The following is an 18712-nucleotide window of genomic DNA, read 5'->3' as shown; positions in this document are numbered from 1 at the left end:
TTCTAGACAAGGAGCTTTGGTGGCGCAGTGGTTAAGTGCTCTGCTACTAACCGAAAGGTCGGCAGTTCGAATTCACCAGCCACTCCTTGGAAACCCTATGGGGTAGTTCTACTCTGCCCTATAAGGTCACTTTGAGTCAGAATCGACTCTACAGTACATAACGATAACCTTTTAGACACACCTGTGCGTGTGTGTGTGCACACACACAGCCCCAAGACTGTAAAGTCCACCAAGAGTTCTGGGAGGTCCTACATGATGTAACTGCTGGCCTTATCTCATGCCACTTTCCCCCTTCTTCCCCAAATGCCAGCACAGGGACCCCTCTCAGCTTCTCCAATCTTCCACCTTCTCTCTCGCCACAGGGCCTTGGTATACGCTTCTACTTCAGTGCTCTAACCTGCCCATTAATTTGGTTGATTTATTCTTCAAATCTCTGCTGGAATACAATCTCCTCCTCGGGAAACCCTCCTTAATTCCCCAAGACACAGTCAGGCTATTTTGTTATTTGTAATTGTATTCATGGAGCCCTGGTGGCATAGTGGTTAAGAGCTTGGCTGCTAATCCAAAGGCTGGCTGATTGAATCCACTAGCTGCTCCTTGGAAGCCCTATGGGGCAGTTCTACTCTGTCCTGTAGGGTCACTATGAGTTGGAACAGACTCGATAGCACACGACAACAACAATTGTGTTCATGCTGTCACAGAACACAGTGGCCCTTATCTCAGCTGGTAATTATGCACTCATTTGTGTATCTGTTCAGTTAATACCCTCTTCCCTCACCAAACTGGGAGCTGTGTGAGAGCAGCAATGATGCCTCTTTTCGATCATGACATGTTCCCAGATTGCAGCCCAGTATTAGCACTTAGTAGATGCTCAATAAATATTTGTCATGTGAATGAATTGTTTGTATTTTTAGAAGCTTAAAATGTTTAATCATCAAACATAATATTTTTTACTATTTTGTAAAAAAAGAAAATCATGGAGAAATGATAAATATGATAAATATGGTGAAGTGGGTAAAAGGATCCTGAAAGCTCTTAGGTCTAGGAGTACATAAGCTTTATAATTTATTTCAAAAATATTTATGAAATCACAACAAATTATCTAATAACTTATACAAGGAAAATAATGTGGGAGTTCTTTTACCTAAGAAACTTTTAATGTAAGGCATACAAAAAATGTGTATCTGGCTCGCATCATTACTTAGGTAATTTGGGGTCATGTTAGTCCTTCATGAGGTGGGATAGAGTTCCATCCAAAATCCAAATGTGTGTGTGTGTGTGTGTGTGTGTTGGAACTGGAAAAACTCATTTTAAACTATACTTGAAGAAAAAAAGATATTTGAGAACAGCCAAGAAAGCTTTTTTTTAAGGAAGAATAATGAAGGGTAACTTATCCCACTCATATAGTAAATCTTTCACTGAAGTTATTATAATAAGAACAGTATGGCTGGGCACAAAAATAAATAAATAGATCCATGGAGCAGAATTCAAGTATATGCAGGAACTTAACATATGACAAGGTTGACATGTAATTCAGTGAAAAGTGAGTAATGCATTTAATAAGTGGTGCTGGCATAATTGACTATATACCTGGAAGAAACAGAGTAAGAATATACTTCCCAATACCATGCAAAAATGAATTCCAGAATAGCCCCCAGTGTCTGTCAACAAGAGAATGAATAAATAAACAATGGAATACTACTCAGCAATAAATAGGAACAAATTACTGCTGTACACAACAACATGGATCTCACCAACATAACGCTGAATGAAAGTAGTCAAACACAAAAAAAGTATATTCTGCATGATTCCACTTATATGAAGTTTCAGAACAGGCAAATGAATCTATGGTTGAAAAAAAATCAGAACAGTGGTAGTGCTTGTATATGAGGTAGGGGTGAGAATATGTTGAGAAAGGACATGAGAGAATGTCCTGGTGTGATGGCAATGTTCTATATCTTATTGGGCGTTTGGATTACATAGTTGTATGTATCTGTTAAAACTCTGTACATGTACACTTAAGATTTGTGCATTTTATTACATGCAAGTTTTATCTTTAAAAAAGAACTGTCAATAAATATTTAACTTCAGTTAATGACAAAAACCACAAAAAAACCCGCTGCAGTTGAGTCGATTCTGACTCATAGCAACCCTATAGGCACACATGTTGAAATGTTTAGGGGGGATGTGTACTGATGGTGGCAACTTGGTATATGCTTTGCTGTACATATTTTCAACAAGAATAAAAAAATAAAAATTAAAAAACCAAAATAAGATGGATTGATGAATGGGTAAATGGATGTTGTTGTTGTTAGGTGCCGTCAAGTCGGTTCCAACTTGTAGCAACACTATGTACAACAGAATGAAACACTGCTTGCTCCTGCGTCACCCTCACAGTCATTGCTATGTTTGAGCCCATCATTGCAGCTACTGTGTCAATCCATCTCTTCGAGGATCTTCCTCTTTTTTGTTGATCCTCTACCTTACCAAGCATGGTGTCTGTCTTATTTGTCCAGTATTGCTATAACAGAAATACCATAAGTGGATGGCTTTAACAAAAAGAAATTTATTCTCTCACAGTCTAAGAGACTAGAAGTCCAAATTCCGGGCACCAGCTCCAGGGGAAGGCTTTCTCTCTTTGTTGGCTCTCGTAGAAGGTCCTTGTCATCAATCTTCCCCTGGTTGAGGAGCTTCTCAGGGCAAGGACCCTGGGTCCAAAGGATGTGCTACGCTCCCAGTGCTTCTTTCTTGGTAGTATGAGGTCCCTATGTCTCTCTGCTGGCTTCTCTCTTTTATATCTCTAAAGAAGATTGACTTAAGACACAACCTAATCTTGTAGATTGAGTCCTACCTTATTAACATAAATACCGCTAATCCCACCTCATTAACATCATAGAGGTAGGATTTACAACACATAGGAAAATCACATCAGATCACAAAACGGTGGATAATCACACAATACTGAGAATCATGGCCTAGCCAAGTTGATACATATTTTGGGGGGACACAATTCAATCCATAACAGTGTCCTTCTCCAGGGTCTGGTCCCTCCTGATAACATGTCCAAAGTACGTGAGCTTCCAAGGAGCACTCTGGCTGTACTTCTTCCAAGACAGACTTGTTTGTTCTTTTGGCAGCTCATGGTATATTCAATATTCTTTGCCAACACAATAATTCAAAGGCATCAATTCTTCTTTGGTCTTCCTTATTCATTGCTCAGCTTTCACATGCATACGAGGCACCTGAGAACATGGCTTGGGTCAGGTGCACCTTAGTCCTCAAGGTGACATCCTTGCTTTTCAACACTTTAAGGCGGTCTTTTGCAGCAAATTTACCCAATGCAATACAGCATCTGATTTCCTGACTACTGCTTCCATGGGCATTGATTGTGGATCCAAGTAAAATAAAATCCTTGACAGCTTCAATCTTTTCTCTGTTTATCATGATGTTGCTTATTGGTCCAGTTGTGAGGATTTTTGTTTTCTTTATGTTGAGGTGTAGTCCATGCTGAAGGCTATAGTCTTTGATCTTCATCAATAAGCGCTTTAAGTCACCTTCACTTTCAACAAGCAAGGTTGTGTCATCTGCATATTGCAGGTTGTTAATGAGTCTTCCACCAATCCTGATGCCACGCTCTTCATATAGTCTAGCTTTTCAGATTGTTTGCTCAGCATAGAGATTGAGTAAGTATGGTGAAAGGATACAACCCTGACACACACTTTTACTGATTTTAAACCACGCAGTATCCCCTTGTTCTGTTCGAACGACTGCGTCTTGGTCTATGTACAGTTTCCACATGAGCACAATTAAGTGTTTTGTAATTCCCATTCTTTGAAATATCATCTGTAATTTGTTATGATCCACACAGTTGGATGCCTTTGCATAGTCAACAAAACACAGGTAAACATCTTTCTGGTATTTTCAACAACAATAAAAAAAATCTAAAAACTCAAAATAATATGGATTGATGAATGGATAAACGGACCATTATGTGATAAAACTAATATAATGAAATATTAATCTTAGACTCTAGGTGGTGGGTATATGGGTGTTCTTTGTACATTTCTATCAACTTCTCTGTAACTTATATTGTTTTAAATTGTTCATAAGAATGATGGGAAAAATAAATAAATTCAGGTGCATTAAATAGATATAGGACAAAAAAACAATAAAAATAGTACAGGAAAATTTAAGAAACATTTTATAACTTTGGAGTAAAGAGAACTTAAAAAAGAAGCAATCCAGGAAACCAAAGAAGATGTAGAAGGAAGGATAGATAAGAGAAATAGATATTTTTGATTATATGAATATTAACCATTTTTGCAAGCCAAAATATATCAAGACAATATTAAAAGAACAACAGATTTGGGGGGGTAGGGGACTAATTGTATCATATATGGCAGGCAAAGAGCTAAATCCCTAATATAAAGAGTTCCTATAAATTTCTAAGAAACCAACAAACAATCCAATAGAAAAATAGGAAAAGATGTGTACAGGCAATTAACAGAAGAAACACAAATGCCAGTAACTGAGTAAAAAAAACACTAATATCCCCAGCAGTAAATTAAAACATAATGAGGTATCATTTTTCAACCTTGGCTTGGCAAACTTTTAAGGATTGATCCCATCCAGTGCTGGTGAGGACGCTGAAAAACAAACAGGCATCCGTGCATTCCTGGTGGAATGGGACTGTTTACAAATTTCAGAAAAGCAAACTGGCAACAAGAACATCTGGGACACACACAAGATCCAGAATAATGGGCACAGTATGAACTCATATTTACAAAATAAAAATTTTAAGAATGGTTTTACCTTTTTAGATAGTTATATAAGTACATAATATCCTTGATTTTTGCCCGTTGGCCAGCAAAGCCTAAAATATTTACTACCTGGCCTTTAAGAAAAAGTTTGCCGGCTCCTGCCTCAGGGGAATTGCAATTTATTATTTGTTGTTTTCCTTTCATTTCTCTGTATTGTTTTGATTTTAATAATAATCATGTACTACTTTTGCAGGTTTGAAGAAGATAGGTAGGTAGGTAGGTAAGCAGACCAATCACTTTGGATGATGTTGGGAATGGAGGAAAAGAGGAAACCAGGGAGACCAGTTAGGAAGCTCCTGCAAAGGTCCAGGTGAGAGAGGATGGTGCTTTGAAATAAGGTGGCAGTAGACATGGCAACAAAGCGATAGATTTTATAGGAGGTAGAATCTATAGGGATTGAACATGGATGGTGAGGCACAGAGAGACATCAAGATGATTCCTTGGTTTCAGTCATTAATTGAGTGGTGTCAACTACTGAAATGGAGAGACTGTGGAGGGGATATTGGAGAGTAAATCAAGACGTCTATTTGGATCTCCTAAGCTTGAGAAGCTGGTGAAAGTACTAAGCAGAATTGTGTGAACGAGGCAGTGGACATAGACAATTAGAGCAACTTGGGGTGGTGAGGGAAGGTTGAGCAGAAAATAGAAATTGAAGTGTAATCAAGTAGATGACACTTAAAGTGATCTAGAACCAATGTAGAGGGTGAAGAGGAGGACTTCTAAGATTCTTCCTCGTGGCACAGTGCCCACCCTAACTGGGGACCAAAGGCCTGAAGCATGCCTGTAGCTTGCTCCCTGAGGGCAGGTGTCTCTGCTGTCACTGTCCAACTCTGTATACCCCAAAATCATCTTTTCCAAGATTTCCTCTTCCCACTGGCTAAGGAACACCATGGCTTCTCAGTAGAAACTGACCCCTTCTCCAAGTCCAGCTGCTTGCCTGGACAACCAGCTTCTACCTTTTCTCTCAGCACCTGATTCCCCCAGTGGAAAGATGGGTCCAGGTCCTGTCTGCCCTGCCATAGGTCCCCAGCTATGTGCAGCTGTCTTTTACTCATGTCACATTTTTACCTGAGAATACTAAGAAGGACTCACCAAGGAGCTTGTGTAGGTAGGGTCTGAGGTGTCATCCTGGAGGTAGCGGGAAAGTCCGAAATCGGACACCTTGCACACCAGGTTACTGTTGACAAGAATGTTCCTAGCAGCCAGGTCTCGGTGCACGTAATTCATTTCAGCCAGGTACTTCATGCCAGCAGCGATGCCCCTGAGCATACCCACCAGCTGGATCACCGTGAACTGCCCATCATTTTGCTGTGATAAGACACAAAAGGCATCAGGATCAAGACGGGCTTCAGTTGTTAAGCAGAAGCGAAGGCACTTTGGCCCTGCTGCTTGTCAGCCTCTGTAAGAGTCAGGCCAAGTTGCTCACTGTTCCTGTCCTCCCTCCCCCACTCCCATCACCATCCTTCTCCTTGAATGCTCTGCTCTCTTTTCTTTGCCAAGCACTGTCAATTTCATCTCCAAATTACATCTCAAACTCATCCACTCCTCTCCATCTCCACTGCCACCATTCTAACCAAGTCATTGTCATCAATCACCTGTAACAGCCTCCCCGCACTTGACCCCTACAATCCATTCTCTACACGACAGTCAGAGTGATCTTTTTAAGACATAAATCAGATCATGTCACTCCCTGGCTAAAAACTCTTTAATAGCCTCCCATTGCATTAAGGAAAATCTCCAAACTCCTTAGCATGTCCTGTGAGAGTCCCATGCAATCAGGAACTGCCTCACCTCATGTCACTGTACTCCTCACTCCTAGGCTAAAGCCACTGATGATCTTTCAATTTTTTCCCAAGCTAAGGTCTTCCTGCCTCAGTGTCCTTACACATGCTATTCGCTCTGCCTGGAATGTCTTTTTTTTCCTCTTGATCAACACCTATCACCCTTTAGGTCTCAGCTTAAATGGTGCTTACTCAGAAAGGCCTTCTCTGTAACTACTCCGCTCCTCAAATGTAATTGTTGTTTTGTTAGCTGCTGTTGAGTTGGCCCCTGACTCATGGTGACCCCATGCACAAGGGGATTGAACTATTGTGATCCATAGGGTTTTCATTGGCTGATTTTTTTGGAAGTAGACCACCAGGCCTTTCTTCCTAGTTCATCTCAGTTTGGAAGCTTTGCTGAAACCTGTTCAGCATCATAGCAACACACAAGCCTCCACTGACAGATGTGTGGTGGCTGCGCTTGAAGTGCATTGGCCAGGAATTGAGCCTGAGTCTCCTGCATGGAAAGCAAAAATTCTACCACTGAACCACTAGTGTCCCACCCAAATATAATTAGCACCTTCTTACTACTATATTTCAGAGCATGCACTTATGTTTTGTTTTAGCACATATCACAAGTTTTAACTGTGTGTGTGTCTCTTTCTGTCTGTCTTTCCTGCTTGACTCCAAGCACTCTGAGGACAAGAACTTAACCTCTTGTGGTCACCACAGTATTCTCAGTGCTGAGGAATGTAATGTAGATAGCAAAAACTCAATGAAGTTATGTTGAATGAATGGCTGGTACATCTCTTCTTGTTTCCCAAATTAAATGTAGGGTATCTTCCTTGGATGATACGAGTACTGTCAACCTTTACATAGGTACACCCAATGATATCTACCTCCTAAGATGGTTAGGATTAGCAGCGCAAGAGAAGCCCATGGCACAGCATCTGGAACGCGGACCCTCCCAGTGACTGGAGCCATTGCTGCTCCTCCTCATGCTGCCCTCTCCCCAATCATCAGTGGGCTCACATTTTCTCAGGTGTATGCCCTCTCCCTGGCTAGATGACAGACTCTTCAGCGAATGAGTCCACACCTTCCTCCTGCCTGCCCAAAGTTCTTGGGGCCAGCTTTGCACACTTTGGTTAAATCTGTGCACCCTAGGCCGAGCCTGCCCAGGACAGATTTCCCCACATAGTCCAGCCCCAGTTGCTTCCCAAAGGGCTACGAGTGCTGCACTGTAAAGCTTATGCTCTGACTGGAGGAGAGATGGGAAGCTGCAGAACATCAGGATCTAGTCTAGTTTCTGCTGAACACAGGCACTGGGCAAGCTGGCCATGGCCTCCTCCACACAGTCCTCATGTGAAATGCAGAAACCATAAACAGTGTGAAGAACTGTCGTTTATTGAGCACCTACTGTATGCTAGGCGTTACACAATGCATTCCATACAGTCTCACATTTAAATATGTACAAAACACATGATTTATTCTTGTGTTAACAGAAAATCTTCAAAATCCTTAGCATGGTCCACGAGATCCCCATGGGATCAGGGACTGCCTCATCTTATGCCACCATACCCCTCACTCCTAGGCTAAAGCCAATGATGACCATTCAAATGAAAAAGTGCAAAAGCATTTTCTACATAAATATTAGTAAGGAAAAATAAAACACCTGCCATAAAATACCCTGTTTATTAGAGAAAATCTGATATTCGAAAAGTCCAACAATGATAACATGAATTGCCAAACTGTAATCCTGGGTCTGTGTTCTGGGGTTTCTGCCCCCTGTTCTGTTGAAGGAGGGAGCAAACTGACACTGAGACCCCTGATAGAGGGAAGGTCCCCAAAACACCCAGGGTCTGACATACCCCAAGTTCCAGTCTGTTTCTAAGTCAAATTTTAACCACCCTCCAATTTCTCCAGAAAGCTTTATCTGCAACACTTCTTTTTTCTAACCAAGTCCAAAAGAAAGTGCTTTCTGGAAACTCTCCCTGGTTCTCAGCACATGTTGCCATCTGTGAGAGCTGGATGTGCAGTGAGTGATGCAAATCCTCCTTCTCACTAATGAATTTTAACCAACACCTTCTCAAGAAGTTGGCCTTAGCACCCTTAATTTCCTCCAAGTATGTCTCTGGGGATTCGCTTACCCGAAAGTTGTCATGCAACTTGTATATTATAAAAATGTATCTCAGCCTCAAGTCACACCAGTTGTATTTTTTCCATTCAGTCTGTTACTTGCTCTCTATGAGTTTAGACAACAATGTGGTTAAAAATGAAGGTGTTCCTAAAGAAGCAGATTTGTAAATACATTTTGGGGAGGGCATTGGTGGTGGCTCCAAGCAACTTGGAGAAGGAAACATGCTGAAAGCCTATGCAGCAACGTGTCTACCCTTCTGCTTTAAGTCATTTAAGTCTTCTTAACCAAACCAGTTGTCGTCAAGTCGATTCTGAGTCATGGCAACTCCATGTGTGCTCCATAGGTTTTTCAATCGCTGATTTTTCAGAAGTGGATCACCAGGCCTTTCTTTTGAGACACCTCCAGGTGGACTTGAACCTCCAACCTTTTGGTTAGCAGCCGAGCACGTTAACCATTTGTACTACCCAGGGACTCCTAAATCTTCATAGAGCTTCTTTATTATCTGAGTTGTTTTAAAATTTATATCAGTCATGCTTATAATTTCTGGGGTCAACAAAGGCCAAGAAGTGGTTAAAAGTCCAGACTTTGGAGCCAGGCAGACCTGGGTTGGATTCAGACTCTGCTCTGTGACCGTGGGTGAATTATTTAATCTCCAGAGGAGTGATCTGCACATCTGTAAAATAAGAACATAGTGTCCATTCTTCATATGGTTTCAGTGGAGTTTAGATGAGACAGTATATGTGAAAGGGCTTAGCTCAATGTCCCGGGTATACTAGGCCAGCAGCAATGATGGCTGTATTATCAGTAGGGCCACATTGTTTCACAGATCAGCTCTCCCACATATCTTCGATGCGCAGTGAGAGAGACTGAGCAAGAACACCTGGGGCCAGCACTGCAGGTTTCTCATGGCTTCCTGGGGATCCTTGCCATTGGGGGACCCCGTTCATAGTGTCTTCTGGGCTCAACAACTCATCCTCTATACCAGTTCCCTGAGCTGTGGTAGTGGAAGATTGGACCTAATGATGCAGGCCTAAAGTTTGGATCAATTAAACAACAAACATTGATTTCTTCCATTACTTGACTTTTGAATGGCAAGTTATACTTCACAGAACATGTTTTGATCCTTAAAAACAGTCCCCACAGTAGGCAAAGCAGGCAATAGGGTATTCTCTTTTTAGACAAGATGAAAGAAGTCCAGAAAGTTTAAGTGATAAACCTTAAATCACTCTATGTGGTTTTGAATTATAACAAGAATCTAAGTCTGGAACAGCAAATTGCTTCTCTGCTGACATTCCGTCTCTGATCGATTAGTGATGGCTGCCACAAATGCTGTGTAGAGAAGAAAGCTGTGTACAGGCTTTGTGGGGAGAAGAGCTGTGATTGATTAATAATGTCTGTTATGACCAAAACAATAGAAGTTACAGGTGTGTGTACCACAAATACGATACTCTTGTCTGGGTCTTGTAACTCCTCTCCAGTGGCTTTCTCATTGGAATATGATGACCCTGAAATAGGTGACACATTTTCCTTAGGATTAGCAGGGGGGTTACATATCATGATCAGATAGGGTCATGCCCATTGAGTTCATAATCTTGGCAAAACTAAAAGATATAAACATACTAAGATTTTTGATATGTTCAACTGTTTATTTTTTTAAATCAATTTTGTAAAGACTGTCATCTTTTTTCAATTTTTTATTTTAGTAGAAGTATGTGCAGCAAGATACATCATTTCAACAATTTTTACATGTATAATTCAGTGACATTGGTTACATTCTTCAAGTTGTGCTACCATTCTTGCTATCCTTTTCCACATTATTCCACCACAATTTCCTGTTCGACTATTAGAACTTCCAGAGATAGGAACGTGAGCCTACAAAGATAAACAAGGCAGAAGAAACCTCAGATTTCTTGATGACTTCGGAGCCTCCCCTGGCTCCTTAAAGCCTACCTTGGCTCCCGCTGAGAATATGGTAAAAACACTGCCCACATCAGAAGAAATACAGGCCTGGGTGAAGTTAAGCGATTTAAACTTTCTTCCCTTCATGAAGTGCTTTCCGCTGAAACTGCTTTTCTGAAAATGCATTGGAGCCACTTGCTGGCCCTTACATTAGAAAGGATTTAGGTATTTCAGCTTTCATTGACAAATCCACTTGAGGAAATGAAATTCTTATCTGATTTGTCTGAAGAGAACGAATCATAGATTTTTTAACTGAAAGAGCCCTTTCAAGATCATCCAGCTCAATGCCTGTAGTTTACAGACTGAGAAACTGAGTTAACAGATTTGCTGAAGGCCACAGGGTGACTCAGAGAAGAGCCTAAAGTGGAAATCTTTGTCTTAGGGCTTCCAATCTGGTACTCTCATTCTGACATCTGGGTTGCTGTTCTCTAGCTTCAGCCCATGAATGAGCTTCCCTGTTGGACATTGGTGGATGAGAAATATCTCTGTTTGTCAATACTCAGTGACTTCCAAGAGTTTTCCACTTATGATCATCTGCAAATGGACCATCAATTGACCACAAGGCCAAATTTTAGGCAAGAAAGCCTCATGGAGCATGTTGACTTTCTTAGCTAAGCCATGGGACATTGACCAGGGCTTCATTGTTCACTCAGGGGTTGTTCCTAAGATTATGGTAGAGTGATCGTATTGAATCCCTTGGATTTGAGTGCCAAGAAGTAAATGTTTAATTATGGATTTGTATGCTATGTAGTCTATGGCTCAGCTATTAAAAAAAAAAGATAATAATGAACCTACCGAATGTATGGTTAAAGAATACTGGTGTTTCTAATCTCTCTAGAATGTGAGGGATTCTGAGATCTGAAATGGAAGAGGAACAATGAGTGGACTGTGAGAAGCCATGTCCAATGTGCTGACTAGTTTCCTGATGCCCAGAGCCTCTTGGATGCTGACCCAGAGCTGGATCTTTAGCCATCTCCAAAGATGCTACATCCAGCATTAAAGGATGAGTTGAAGGGAGGACTACTCACACAAATTGAGGACTAACCTTTGTCTTTCTTCTCTAAATGGTGATCCTAAAATTATCCTTCTTCCCAGAAGATAGACCCTGCAGAACTGAACTGATGACCTACTTTTTTATTTTATCAAGCAGCAGGTACATCAATTAATGTTGCTATGCTCCAGGGTTTGGCAGTAAGGCTAAAATTAGATTTATAGATTACCTGCCTCCATGCTGTGCAAGGAGTCAGAAACACTTCATATGCCCTCTCTCCTGGTTCTTCCTGCTCTCGCCGCTCCTTTCTTGCCATCCCTTCTCATCCTTTTACCTGCGCTTCAGTTTGGAAACCCTGGTGGCATAGTGGTTAAGAGTTCACCTGCTAACCAAAAGGTCAGTAGTTCAAATCCACCACGCACTCCTTGGAAACCCTATGGGGCAGTTCTACTCTGTCCTGTAGGGTCACTATGAGTCAGAAACAACTTGACAGTAGTGGGTTTTTGGGTTTGGGTCCGTCTTGGAAAGCTGGGCCTCATCATCATGAAAAACACTGGTGTCCAACATGCCACCATGTCCTGGGCCCCAAATGGAAATAGTTCCTGTGAGGAGCAATGGTGTGGGGTTTGATTTTCTGTAGGCTCCTGAGAATGAATCTCTCCGTCTCCTGCATGTTCCAGGGAGGGAGTCTAATCACAGTCCCCAAATCATGTTGTGGCTTTCTGTGAAGTACAGTTAGGTGACTTATAGGAAATAAATGACTCCTGAAAGAATATTGAGGCTGGTTCTAGAAAATACTTGTTCTTCTAGTATTGCCTTCTATTCATTTTTATTTGACTGTCTTCCTGAGATAAATGCCCCCAGGAAAGCATGATCCATACCTTGCTCTGACATTACAGGTGTGGCTCCAAGGACACTGAACAAGAGATCATGTGCACACAGGATGACTAGACCTCTCCTGCCATTCCCTAACACTTTCATTTCAGAAATAGTTGTTCATGTTATTCATTCAACCAGCATCTGCCAGGGGCTCCCCGTGCTAAGTTATGATCAATCGGGTTTTTCATGTTTGGTAAAGTAGAGGGCCCATGAAAACAAGGGAAACCCTCAGTGAGATGGAGTGACACAATAGCTGCAACAATTGACTCCAACATCCCAATGATCATGAAGATGGTACAACAATTCCTTCTCTTATACATAAGGTCCTTATGAGTCACAGCTGACTCAATGACTACTAACAACAACAACCCTGTGCTAGGTCCCCGGGTTTCAAAATACAATAAGACAACTCATATGCTCAAGGAGGCTGTGCAGGGGTAGTTTCTGGCTTCTGGGCCCCATAATCTACATCAGTTAGCCCTCTCCCCAATAACCCACAACTGCCTAATGACATATATGAGACAAAAAGTGTGTGCTTGCCCTACAAACTTCAGTACTGTGCAAATGTAGCTTCTAGATTCATCTCCTAGATTCTCTTCCACATTGCAGCCCCTAAAGCTCTGCTTTTGAGCTCAGGAGCCACCACGCAGCTGCTGAGAGATTACCAAATAGTCCTTTTAGACCTTTGTACAGGCTGTTCCCTCAGTCTACCTGCCTGGTCTCACACCTGATTGGCAAATTCCTCATTATGCCAATATCAGATGACCTGCTCCCTCCTGTTTGAAGCCTTTCCTGACTCCCCCAGGAAGGTTCAAGTTCTCCTTCACTTATGATACCTCTGTCCTCCACTCATGAAAACAAAGAAGTATTATATAGTCATATAGTTGCTAGAGGATTTGTGCACCAAAGTCTTTGGGCACAGGGACTATGTCTGTGGCAGACTGAATTCTCTAAGAGGGCTGTAACATGATCTCCCATTCCATATAAGTAAGAAGACATTGGGTTGCTGTCCTCCTATCAAAACATGGGGCCTGTTCCCTCCCTTTGAATCTGGGTGAGCCTGCGACTATGGTAGAAGTACACTGTATGACTTCCAAGGCTAGGTCACAATGGTGATACAGTTTCTGCTTTGTCCTCTTGGGATGCTTGTTCTTTGAACCCAGCTTTCTCTGAGGAAGCCCAAGCAGGCCACATGGAGAGGTTCCAGCTGACAATGAACATCAACCACCAGACATATGAGTGAATGAGGCTTCAGGTGATTCCAGCCCACAGCCTTTGAGCTGCTTCAACTGGTGACTTACTGAAAAGTGACAAGATATCTCCACTGAGCCCTGTTCAAATTGCAGATCTGTGAGCAAAATAAATGGTTGTTGTGTGTTAAGCCACCCCTAAGTCTTGGGATGGCTTGTTATACAGCATTAGAGCAATGGTTCTTTCATCTCTATAGACCCAGCAACTAGCACAGGGCCTGGCCAGAGAAGTCACCCCACAAAAGTTTGAATGACTGATTGTGTGAATGGTTCTTTGATATCCAGCCATACCTCCTATTTGGTAGCTTTGGTGATGTGTGTAGCCTGCTACTTGGTATCACCCTGAAGTCCTTGCTCAGAAGGCTCCACCCCAGTCCTTAATGCTGTCCACTGGACCTTCTTCTCTGAACCTCCACTCTCTGGACAGCAGTATCTTGGCCATTCTCACCCACCCCTTCACTAAGCGCTTTGTGATACTCTACAGAAATAAAAGAGGATCTGTAAAAAAAAATGGCACCAGCTGTAAACATGGTGTAGTGGGGGTGTCTGACCTCTAACTTCACAAGGGGGAAGGAGAATCAAGACTAACAGCCCAAGGCTGATTCCTATGAGGCAGACTCAGACATATCTCCACCCTCCAACCTTTTTATCAATTCTGACACCATCAGGCCCTCCTACAGCACTCTCTAATTCTCTGCTAGGTTTGATAATTCATTGCAGCGGCCACACAGAACTCACAAACCATACTCACAGTTGTGAGACCATACTCACAGCCCCATGTCCAGAGGCTCTCAGCTCTCTCACTCTGTGAGTCGGCATACCCATTGTAACAGCCTTGCTCCATGGGCCAGGAAGCCCACTGCAACACCTTGAGCTGGTCTCCTGGTTCTGCTACCGCAATTTCTGTGCCACTGCTTCTCGTCATCTTGTGCTATCTCCAGTGTTATGGCTCTCTCTGTCTCCTGAGTCTAAGAGGTTCTCAGTGCAGATGTCCAGATGACATCCTGTGCTCCCATCTATTCTTCTTAGTGGTTGCGAGGTCCCCCCTTTCCACCTCTGGGATGGTTCATTTTCAGCCTAGTGGGATGGTGAAACTGACCATCCCCTCTTTAAGGTTCCATATACCTTATTTGCATGATCCCATGCCTACAACGTTGTCATACACCTTATTTGCATTACTAGCAAGCTGTTCAATCCCCTTGGTGGGCCACAAGCACCTTATTTTCATAGTCCCACCCAATCATTTGGTGGGAGTTATAAAACCATGGTAAGAAAGGCCATATAAAAGTGATCCATCACACAGCAGGCTCCACTGGGGACTTGGTTCCATGTGGGGCATGTTCTGACAGGGATCTTTCAAAGGTCTCCAAGCCATATGCTTTAGGTACATACTATCTACACTGTGGGTTGGTTGGCTGTCACCTGTGGATGCTTGTGACACAGTATCCCCTTTCCTGCCCAGAAGTGCCTCGTCAGACAGCAGGTTTCCCAGGTGTCATAAAAGGGTGCCCTGATCTATCTCTGAACTGCAAACAAAAAGAGCTGGCTGAGAGGGTGGCTGTGCTAATGCAAAGGCAGAGAATGACCACCGGTGTCTGCCTGAACTACACGGGGCTATATAGCAGCTGGAAATCCTGGTGGCTTAGTGGTTAAAAGCTATGGCTGCTAACCAAAAGGTTGGCAGTTCGAATCCACCAGGTGCTCCTTGGAAACCCTATGGGGCAGTCCTACTTTGTCCTATAGGGTCACTATGAGTCGGAATTGACTTGATGACAACCGGTTTTTTGGGTTTTTAATGTAGCAGCTGAAAGACTCTTCAATCTGTGTGATTCATGCAGATGCCAATGGCTATTCTTTGTTTCCTCTATTCATTCACCACCACGCATCTGTCAGTGTGTTGTACCGTGGTAGCTTTTGTGTTGCTATGATGATGGAAGCTATGCTGCTGGTATTTCAAATTCCAGCAGTGTCACCCATGGTGGGCAGATTTCAGTGGAGCTTCCAGACTAAAACAGACTAGGAAGAAGGGGCTGTCGAACTACTCTCAAAAATTAGCTAATGAAAACCTATGGATTGCAACAGAATACTGTCTGATATAATGCTGGAAGATGAGCCCCCTAGGTTGGAAGGAACTCAAAATACACAGGGGCCACAACAATGGACTTGAGCATACCAACAATCATGAAGATGGTGCAGCACCAGGCAACATTCCATTCTTCTGTACATTGTGTCACCGTGAGTCACAGTGGACTTGACTGCAGCTAACTACAACTAGTCATTCATATTCATCCAACAGACATTTACTGAGGCCCTACTGCATGTCATCCTCCCACAGGGAAGTCCACATACTCTGCTTTCTTCTCTCCTTTTAGCAACAAATCTTTGTTAATATTATTAATGTCTCCAATGTCCCACTCATATTTCATCAAGTGATTCCTAAAGGGCTGGTTAACCCCACATGGATCCTTATAAGATCCATTGTTCACCAGTGTCCAACATGCTAACAACAGCAATGCCCCTGAGGCACTCTTACCCTGAGGAAAGAATCCAAAGCACCATTCTCCATGAACTCTGTGATGATCATGACTGGCCGGCTCTTGGTGACCACTCCTTCTAGGCGGATGATGTTGGGATGGTCAAACTGGCCCATGATGCTGGCCTCACTCAGAAAGTCCCGACGCTGCTTCTCGGAGTAGCCCGCCTTCAGGGTCTTGATGGCTACGTAGATTTCCCTCTTGCCTGGTAGTTTCAAACGTCCCTTGTACACCTCTCCAAACTCTCCTGCAACAGCAAGAATGCAATTATTACCTTCTTCCTTCTCAGTCTGTGGAATCACAAGGAGAGGTATCTTAGCAAGAAGAATAGTGCTGTAAGTGAAACTGTGATTAAAGTGGCAGAAATTGAAATAGTGTTCCTCATTGTAGCTATGATGTCTTGGCTCTAATCAGTTCATATCGAACACAAAAGGAATACTAAAATAAGTTCCTTCCCTTAGTCCTTAGAAATAGTTCAGGTAACTAGAGTGGTATTTCAGAATATGTGTTTGTTTCTTCCGAGTTAGTTTTTCATTTGTGTCTCAGCTGAATAATTGAAATGAAACAGTCAGTTTCACTTTGGAAGACTCATAACTCATTTTCAGCAGAGACTGGTGCAAGAACATCCAGGGTGCAGAGGGTATGCTCAAGTATTTCAGCCCTCTAAATTAGATGTGACCAACTAACCTATTGCCACTGAGTTGATTTAGACTCATGGTGACCCCATGTGTGTCAGAGCAGAACTGTGCTCCCTGGGGTTTTCAGTAGCTGTGACCTCTCAGAAGCCAGGCCTTTCTTCTGAAGCATCTCTGGGTGGATTCAGCCAGGGGCAGATTATCCAACAAGCAAGGTAAGCACGGGCTTACTTGTGCTTACTTACTTACCTGTAGTGAACAATTTGACATGGGTTTCACCATACCACATTAAAATGAAACCCATGTCAAATTGTTCGCTACAGATTAGTAAATAAGCACAAGTAAGCCTGTGTTTACCTTCCTTACTGGGTCACCTGCCCCATTCTAGGGAACACTGGTGGTGCAGTGGTTAAGAACTCGGCTGCTAACCAAAAGGATTCACTAGGTGCTCCTTGGAAACCCTATGGGGCAATTAGTTCTACTCTGTCCTATAGGGTCGCTATGAGTCGAAGTTGACTCAAAGGCAATGGATTACCTACAAAGACCTCCTTCCTGACCTGGAGGAAATCCAGGCTTTGTGAGAATGTTCTGGGGGCCCTAGTGGCACGGTGATTAAGTGTTTGACTGCTAACCAAAAGGTTGGCAGTTTGAATCCACCAGCCGCTCCTTGGAAACCCTATGGGACAGTTCTACTATTTTTTTTATTTTTTATTGTTGTAGTTTAAATGAAGTTTACATTTCAAGTTAGTCTCTTATACAAAAATTTATACATACATTCTTAGATGACCCTAACTGCTCCCCCATACTGTGACAGCACACTCCTCCTTTCCACCCCTGATTCCTCATGTCCATTCAACCAGCTTCTAACCCTCTCTGCCTTCCCATCTCACCTCTGGACAGAAGGTGCCCATTTAGTCACTTGCATCTACTTGAACTAAGAGGCACACTCCTCACGAGTATCACTTTATGTCCCACAGTCCAGTCCAATCCCTGTCTAAAGAGTTGGCTTCGGAAATTGTTTTAGTTCTGGGCTGATAGAGAATCCAGCGGCCATGCTTCCCAGGGTTCCTCCAGTCTCAGTCAGACTATTAAGTCTGGTCTTCTTACTAGAATTTGAGTTCTGCACCCCACCTTTCTTCTGCTCCATCAGGGACTCTCTGCTGTGTTCCCAGTCAGGGTGGTAATTGGGGGTAGATGGGCACCATCTAGTTCTTCTGGTCTCAGGCTGATGAAGTCTCTGGTTTATGTGGCCCTTTCCGTCTCTTGGCCTAATACTTTCCTTGTGTCTTTGGTGTTCTTGACTCTCCTTTACTCCAGGTGGTTGGGATCAGTTGATGCATCTTAGATGGCCGCTGCAAGCTTTTAAGACCTCAGACACCACTGACCAAAGTAGGATGCAGAACATTTACTTAATAAGTTTGTTATGCCAATTGACCTAGATGTCCCCTGAAAGCATTGTCCCCAGACTGCTACCCCTGCTACTCTGTCCCTCAAAGTGTTTGATTGTATTCAGGAAATTTTTCTTAGCTTTGGTTTAGTCCAGTTGTGCTGACTTCCCCTGTAGTGTATGCTGTCCTTCCCTTCACCTAAGATAATTCTTATCTACTATCTAGTTAGTAAATAACCCTCCCTCTACCTCCGCATCGTCGTAGCATCAAAGAATGTTTTCTTCTGTGTTTAAACCTTTTCTTGAGTTCTTATAATAGTGGTCTTATACAATATTTGTCCTTCTGTGACTGACTAAATT

General features: G+C 42.7%; 1 protein-coding gene across 1 annotated transcript in view; it reads right to left on the bottom strand.

Annotated features, from left to right (window-relative positions):
• The window catches only part of EPHB1 (EPH receptor B1), a 605917-nt gene that overhangs the window by 66360 nt on the left and 520845 nt on the right, over positions 1-18712 (bottom strand). The window contains exons 11-12 of the mRNA XM_004381423.2: positions 16330-16577; positions 5913-6128 (exon numbers count right to left, since the gene is read on the bottom strand). Coding sequence (XP_004381480.1) covers positions 5913-6128; positions 16330-16577 — 464 coding nt within the window. The remainder of the gene's footprint in view (positions 1-5912; positions 6129-16329; positions 16578-18712) is intronic.

The sequence above is a fragment of the Trichechus manatus genome, unplaced genomic scaffold (assembly GCF_000243295.1).
Source record: "Trichechus manatus latirostris isolate Lorelei unplaced genomic scaffold, TriManLat1.0 scaffold00084, whole genome shotgun sequence".
Classification (NCBI taxonomy): Eukaryota; Metazoa; Chordata; class Mammalia; order Sirenia; family Trichechidae; genus Trichechus; species Trichechus manatus.
The sequence above is the reverse complement of the archived record's forward strand: the minus strand, read 5'-3'. Positions and strand labels throughout refer to the sequence as shown.